General features: G+C 41.7%; 1 protein-coding gene across 8 annotated transcripts in view; it reads right to left on the reverse strand.

Annotated features, from left to right (window-relative positions):
• Positions 1 to 6,566, reverse strand: part of TAF1 (TATA-box binding protein associated factor 1) — a 70,429-nt gene extending 63,863 nt beyond the window's left edge. For 4 of the 8 annotated variants that reach the window (XM_045847367.1, XM_045847369.1, XM_045847366.1 and 1 more), the window contains exons 1-4: positions 6,401 to 6,565; positions 5,327 to 5,441; positions 5,074 to 5,190; positions 870 to 992 (exon numbers count right to left, since the gene is read on the reverse strand). In XM_045847367.1, coding sequence (XP_045703323.1) covers positions 870 to 992; positions 5,074 to 5,190; positions 5,327 to 5,441; positions 6,401 to 6,520 — 475 coding nt within the window. In that variant the 5' untranslated portion in view covers positions 6,521 to 6,565. Of the gene's footprint in view, positions 1 to 869; positions 993 to 5,073; positions 5,191 to 5,326; positions 5,442 to 6,400 lie in introns of all 8 variants that reach the window. The other 4 variants (XM_045847371.1, XM_045847370.1, XM_045847368.1 and 1 more) reach the window with 2 other exon arrangements.
• Positions 6,567 to 8,083: the final 1,517 nt, after the last annotated feature.

The following is an 8,083-nucleotide window of genomic DNA, read 5'->3' on the forward strand; positions in this document are numbered from 1 at the left end:
CCGTAAATATGTCAGGTTACAGGAATATGACAAATGGCAAAATTATATAACACTTTTACACCAGTCAGGCCTCATCATGTCTGGTTTTGGAACCCATAGGCTGGAGAATTTTAAGCTCACAAAATAATGAAATTATTTAGCATAAGATAAGATCTATGACATAAAGTTAACTGATACTATTTAGACTGCAGACTAAAAAGGAAATGACTTAATGCTCTAACAGGAGGAATTTAGGTTAACACAAGCCTCAAAATACAGGAGGGTCAAAACCTGTACTTTGGGATCAAAGGAGGATCAAACCTCTTCCCAATCTACTGTTGGAGACGTAGAAATAGATTAAGATGATCCCTGAAGACCCTGCCTTTGAAATCTCTGATTCTGGTAGTTGACTCGACATGACTTACACACATTCTACAAGTGCCTTCCCTATGTAACCATTTCTTTTCAAGACAATCCTCTAAACAGGTAGCTTCCAAATACCAGTATGCAGATGAGCTGCTTCAAAAATTACCTGGGGAATGCTCTGAAATTCCGGGTGTCTACTCACTATCTTCTGAATCACACTTTCCAGGGGTAAGAGTCAGAAATCTGTATTTTTTAAAGACTTGAGGTAATTCTGATGAGTAGCCAGATTTAAGAACCACTGACCCAAACGTTTTCTTGAGTACAAGCTAAAATACTGCTGTGAAATGTTTCAAAAGCAAAACTTCCCTTTAATACAGAAATTTGAAAATTGTTAAGAATCACTCCTGGGAATTATAGCCTTTTCCAACAGCTTAATTTTAATACCTCTTATGTATTGCATGCCAAAAGCCTAGACTTAAGAATGGAACTTCCTCCTCAGACAAAAGTAGACAGTCGCTGCTTACCACCAGTAATAGCATCCTGGTCCATATCCTTCTTTAATGGTCCTGGGGGTGGGGGTGGAGGAGGCATCAACTTGCAATCAATGTCTTCACAATCAGCATCATAGTCATCATCATCATAATCTACTAAAACCAAGAAGACGATCTCCTCAATATCCAGAATGTCAAACAGCCTTGAACTGCCTTGTCACTCAAGAATTTCAAGTACCACAGGAAGCACTAGGCAAATCCTTTAAGGACACACAAGAGATGCAGCTTCTACCTTCAGAAAGAGATGATGTCATGGTACTGCCAAATGCTGCAACACTATGTATACCTCACACAGGAACTGAGGGAGCACACCAGGACTGCTTAAAATCTTTGCTCCTTCTCCCGATCAAGCCCTAGTTTATTTTTTGTTTTCACCCTGCTCAATCTCATAGTTGCATTTAACATTCTGTCAGTTTCCTTCCAGACAGGACTTTCTCCCTTCTCACCTCCCAAGTCTTTGACACATTTTCTTCAGTGTATCCTGTGCAACTTGTTATTTTTTCCAATAGCATCACCCGATACTTGTTCCTGAACACTTTGCTTTTATTCTTCTACACACTCTCCATTCCCTTTTCTCAAGAATCACCTTTTCCAGATTTAACCCAAATCTGTGTCTCGCCCTGCCTTACCTGCTCTACAAGTGCAATGCATGTTCTGCTGTCTAAACAACCTTCCCACTCAGATATTCAACAACTGCACCTCTCATCACATCAAAATATCCCTCACCTCTTTTAAAATCCCTTTTGTTACTATCAGTACCACCTCCAACCTCATTTTCCCAGCTTATAACCTTAGTCTCTTGTCTCTTTCATCAATCTCTTACCCCCAACACACCTTTTCCAATCAATTATCAATAGTGCTTATAGCAACTTCCACTTATTGAGCTCCCATTATGTGCCAGGTATTTGTAGCTATTTTATCTATAATCCTCCCAATAATGCAGCAATGTAGAATTATTCTGACATAGAAGTTAAGCGACTTAGGATCATACAGTTTTAAGTGACAATCAGAATTCAAGCCTGGTTTAACAAGGACCATACTCTTTCCAACACTCTTCTTCACTCACCAAGTCCTACTGATCCTTCATCAGCAACTCCCAAGTTTGACATTGCCTGTCATTTTCCACTACTGTCACTCTATTCTAGGCCTTGATAACTTTACATCAAGCTTGCAAGAACAGTCTCCAAGTTTACCCTTTTTATAATCAAAACCCCAAAGTATCGACTATCACTTTTCACTTTCATTTAAGAGAGCAACTAACATTACCAGAGATCTACCGTGACACTGTATTATGTAGGTGCTTTCATATAATGTGATAATGAACTTAAGTTCTCAAAAAAGCCCTATTAAGGGGATAGGTATTATTACCTTTATTGCAGACAAGAAAATTGAGGGCTTATCACAAATGAAAAGTCCAAACCTCAGAGAAGTGAGCAAAAGTCCAAACCTCACAGAAATGAGCAAGTTTCCCAGGGCCAAACTAAATAAGGAATTGGAATCTGAATCTATGACATGTTGACTCCAAAGTCCATTTTCTTTTTTTTTTAATTGTATTTTTTCCATTACCATTTACCCCCCTTGTATCCTCTTCTACCTCCACTCACCCCCCACCAAAGTCCATTTTCTTTTCATTATACCATCCTGTGTCTTACTTAACAATCTATGCTGGTTCCCAATCCTTTTATGGCATCACATCCTAAGTAATACATACATAAAGGTGCTATCAAATTGCTGTATCCTTGGTTCTTGCCATTTGGCAGTACGTTTTCCACCCCTTTCAAGAAAGTCTGCTGGTCAATTCCATCCCCCCCCCACACACACACGCACTACTTGCTGATTACTATTTTCAAACATTTAGACAAGCCATTTTTCCAAACCAAATTACCCTGCTGCTTCCTCTCCATTAAACCATGTCTTTCAAAAGTTTACTTAAATCCACCTTCGTGAAGCCTTTTCTAAGGACCTCCACCCACCTTGAATTATTCCAAAGAAACATCCTTGTAAATCAAGCTGTGCGAAAGGGTCAATACCAGGAAGGGAGGAAACTAAGGGCATATATAAAGACATCCTCAGAAGACAAGGAAACTTAGAAAAGAGCATCCCAGCCCTGGCTCATTTGACTCAGTGGATTAAATGCCAGCCTGAGAACTGAGTGGTCAACAGTTCAATTCCTAATGGGTTATAGGCCAGGTCCCCACTTAGGGGCGTGTGAGAGACAACCAAGTGATGTATCTGTCACACACTGTTGTTTCTCTCCCTCTCTTCCCCTCTAATATTAAATAAATCAAATCTTTAAAACAGTATATAAATAAAAATAAAACCTTAAAAAAAAGAACATCCTGGAGTACTGAGACTCTACCTAATACAGTATCATCCTTTCCAGGTCAGCTCATAAAATCCAACTAGGAAACCCCCACCCACCCTCTTCCTTACCATTCCTAGCTAAGACAATAAACCCAAACCTGAAAAATCCCAACATCCTCTGAAAATCAGAGCTGCTACCACCTGCCCCTTAGCCCAAGTCATGGTGCTGAAAAATAACAATTATGCTATTTGACTTAGCTGTTCTGGCAGCCCCTCAAAAACTAAGTATAACACTCTATAAAGAAACATCGGTTTATAGCTGGTTTGTCTTCTTACTATGAATAATTTTGCTTTGCATTCATGTATCCCACCTTCCCCAAATAGTAACAATATCCCTGAAGGTAAGGCCTGTGTCTTCTATTTTTTCTGTGTTACTTTTTGTATAAGTGATGTACTTAATTTTCTTTATACAAGCAGCACTCAAATCCATTAACTGGCTCTGGCTGGTGTAGCTCGATGGATTGAGTGAGGGCCTGAGAACCAAAGGGTTGCTGGTTCGATTCCCAGATAAGGCACATGCCTGGGTTATAGGCCAGGCCCCTGGTGAAGGGTGCATGGGGTGCATGAGAGGCAACCACACACTGATGTTTCTCTCCCTCTCTTCCTCTTCCCTTCCCTTCTCTAAAAATAAATAAATACAATCTTTAAAAAAAAAAAACATTAATTGGCTCTGAAGAAAGTAAGTTCAAGAACTTACCAAGGTTTTATCTAAATTTCTCAGCAGCCTGAATACTAATTCAAAGAGGTGGACAATAAATAAACAATGAGCAATTTCACAGGAAAGTTTCAAGCAGCAAGAGGTAGTGTGGGGGTTTGGAAATAAACAACTATGACCATTACTTCTAGATTCTAGAACACAGAACGGAGCTCCTCAAGGTCAGAAAATGGATTTTTCTATCTTTGTACCATACTGTGCATTACAGTTTATAGCACACAACAAGTACTCAACCAATGTCTAATAAACTGAGTTGCTGAATTAGTCAAGGATTGCCACTATCTAACTGCAGAACTTTTGACAAAGTTCCATGTTTTTTAAAGATTTTATTTATTTTTTAGAGAGAGGGGAAGGCAGGGAGAAAGAGAGGGAGAAAAACATTAATGTGTGGTTGCCTCTCATGCACCCCCAACTGGGGACATGGCCCACAACCCAGGCAGGTGCCCTGACTGGGAATCAACCAGTAACTGGTTTGCAGGCAGGAGCTCAATCCACTGAGCCGCACCAGCCAGGGCCAAAGTTTCACATTTTATTAAAGTTCTCTAAATTTTAAGTTTTCCTACTCTATGATACGGTTAAGAATAAATAATCACTAAAACCCTTTCCAACTCTGACATTCTGATTCTATAACACTTCATATATGTTGTAAGCATTAAGTATATTGTATTACCATACAGGTGTTTTAGTGATTAACAGCAGCTGAGCCAATAAATATATGCACTCATTTAAATGACATTCTAGACTTAATCCTTCTTGAACTACCAATTCCTTGAAAACAGAAAGTGAGTTTAAACAGCATCTAAAACAACGCAAGGAACGCTGTAGCTAATAAAATAGCAAATGATGAGAAGAAAGCATTATCATCCTTATTTGGCATTCATCAAGAATTTGGGACTAACCAGCATAAGAAATAAAAAGCCTGAGTACGGTCACATACTCTGCCTCAGAACACAAAAGAAGACAGTGGCTCCTAGAGCTGAGCTCAAGAAAGGGAGAGAAGCACAGAGAGCAGGAACAATGGCAGAAAGCATGCTTAGAAACAAACTACACAGCAAGAAAATGCACTGGAATGCTCTGTTGATAACACCAAAGAATCACCTGAGTGGCAAAGGGGCTGCAAGCTCCCCACTGTCTGCTGGTATCTTCGACTTTCATCTTCTGCTACCTCACTGATATCTGAATAGTCCACGGCATCTTCTGTACTCCTAATCCATCCTATAAACAAAAGGGGGCATTAAAGGTCAACACAGAGCAAGCAACTGCCATGAAGTAATTCCCATCAAAAAGTACATGTACAGTTAGCAGCTCGCCCCTTCTCCCCCACCACCTTGTTCTCCATGACCCACTTCACCTTCATCATTTACCAGAGCACCATCACTGTCAGTCAATTCTTCATTTGCGGTGAGTTCTGTGATCAGGCTGCCGAGACCCAAAGCCCCCAAGCCTGCCAAGTGCTTCTTACACTCCTGAAAAATGGACAGCGCCACAGTGTAAGATAACAACTAACCTCAAGCTTCCCACACAACGAGGCTTATTTCCCCGATTCACAGAGCTGTAAATACATAGGAAAAATGACTATGCCACATGCTAAAAGGATCATCCATCACATTCAAGGCTGTAAATCTTCCACTAAACTCCACGTTGATCAGACCTTTATTAACATATATGCAATTACATCACCATACTCTAAAGTAATGTGAGATCATTCAAAGAACCATCACCAAGACTAAAGAAATGGGACAGCAGTTCTATGAATAAAAGGTAAGGCAACTGAGGTCACATTGGATTAAAGTAGGCAAGAACATTTTTTGCTACCTTATGTGTGTGTTTGTGTGTGCTGCAGTGAAGGAGCAGTATTGCTCAATATTTCTCCAAGAGAAAATGAACCTAAATGAAAGGAGGTGAGTTTCAGCTGGGCACACAGGAAACAATTTCATGACTGTCAGGGAACACTGAGAAAACTACCTAAGAAGTGCTTTGGGATGAGAAAAGGTCTGCCCCAGGAGGTTTGAATATTAACTGTTCTAAAAACTGGGTGGGACCTGGACCACAGGATTTGTTGCAGGTTGTGGTCAATCCTCTACCTCTACAGCCAACTCAGGGCAGCGATGTCAGAAATGCAGACAGTTTCGAGAACCCCCAAGAACGTTTAAACCGCTATTTTTCCCCCTATTGCCAGATCAGAAGGGTTATTTCCAAAGCCACCCACAAGCGCCCCTGACCTTATCGGGACTTGCTTACCATTCTTTCTGCTCCCCACCCTCGCCGGGAACAGAGCCCGCCACTTGACTTAACTGCAAGATCTTCTGAGATGCTATCTTATCTCATGCTAACAGCGCCCTCTCTTCCCGGCTTTCTACTCTCATCACTCCCCTTACCCTTGGTCGCACCACTCCCAGCCCTATCCCAAAGCCCACGCCCTCACATCGTCCAAGACGCTTTCCCCCTCCAGCTGCCCGGCTCCATTGATGTTGCCGAAAAGGAAACCGGTCAATGAAAACGGGCCGCCCCCGGAGGAATCTTCATCGCTGTCCGTGTCTGACATTATGGCGGATACGGAACTCGCAACGAATCCGGGAAACAGGATATCCTTGCCGGGACCCATACCGGATCTACCAAAAGTCGTCGCACAGAAGTGACGTCTGGCCTTCCTCGCCCTGACCAGCGCCGATCCGAAAAGGAATCAGGCGGGGGAAAAAAAAAGGAAGAACCAGTCTTCCGATGAGAGATACAACTAATGTTACTACTTTACAGGCGTCTTTAGATTCATCCAAACGTGATCTGGAAGCTAAATAACAAAAAAGCGATTGGTTAAAGAAAGCACTTGTTCCTTCCCCCTTACACTTAGCAGAAGTGTTAGCATTGCACTTCCACCAATCGGAAGGAGCGGCTGGGTCACGTGGCCCATATCCCAGGAAACCTCAGGTCACCGCGCGACAGTAAACGACTGTAACGGTGAGAACGGTGAGAACCGGTCCCTGTCGTCCCTGTCGTCGGTATTGCTACGTCACCGCTCAGTCGTGAAAAGAAACTGGCCGTAAATTGCACTGTGGTAAAGTTACCTTTCTAAACTGATTATCTTTAATTGACATTTCCGTAGGCAAATTGGCTTTTCCCCCTCCGCGCTAAATGTTAAAGTAAAACATGAATAAAATGAGCAGCTGACTGTTCACCCTAGATTCACAATTGTTAACGTTTTGCCCACTTTTCTGAACCATTGGAAAAGGAGTTACAAACATCGTGATTCTTCACGCCTTAAGACATTTTTCTACATAAGCATTTCACCATTATCACAGCTTTAAAAATTAAGATGAATCCAGCATCATTTTTTAAATACTTTAAATTTTTAGAGAGGGGAAGGGAAGGAGAGAGGGAAACATCCATGTGTGGTTGCCTCTCCTGCGCCCCCTGCTGGGGACCTGGCCTGCAACCCAGGCGTGTGCCCTGACTGGGAACCAAACCAGAGACCTTTTGGTTCACAGCCTGTGCTCAGTCCACTGAGCTACAGCAGCCAAGGCTAATCCAATATCATTTAACATACAATTTATGTTTAAATTTCCCCAATTGTCCTCTAACTGGAACATTTTGCATCTCAATCCACAATCCACTCAATCAAGGTTTATGCATTGCATTGGTGGTTCCCCTTTAGTCTCTTACCCAGCCTTTTTCTTTGTGTTGCATGCCACTACATTTTTGGAAAATCCAGACAAGTTGTCTTCAAAATATTCCACATTCTCCCCCTGGCTGGTGTGGTACAGTGGCTTAAGGATCGTACTGCACATGGAAAACTTGCTGGTTTGATTCCCAGGGTTGGTTTGATTCCCAGTGGGGGCATGTGAAAGGCAACAGATCAATACTCCTCTCACTCATCGATTTTTCTCTCCCTTTCTCCCTCCTTCCCCCTCTCTAAAAATAAATTAAATTTAAAAAATATTCCATATTCTGGATTCATCTGATTGTATCTTCAAATTCACTCAGGTTAAATATTTTCCCAGCTACCCAGAGACACCAGGTTGTCCCAATATTAGTGATGCTAAATTTGATCACCTTAAAAAAATGATCACCAGATCTCTCCATCCCAAAAGCACATTTACCTTTTATAATCAGG

The sequence above is a fragment of the Phyllostomus hastatus genome, unplaced genomic scaffold (assembly GCF_019186645.2).
Source record: "Phyllostomus hastatus isolate PE091 unplaced genomic scaffold, TTU_PhHast_1.1 phas_contig_551, whole genome shotgun sequence".
Taxonomy (NCBI): domain Eukaryota; kingdom Metazoa; phylum Chordata; class Mammalia; order Chiroptera; family Phyllostomidae; genus Phyllostomus; species Phyllostomus hastatus.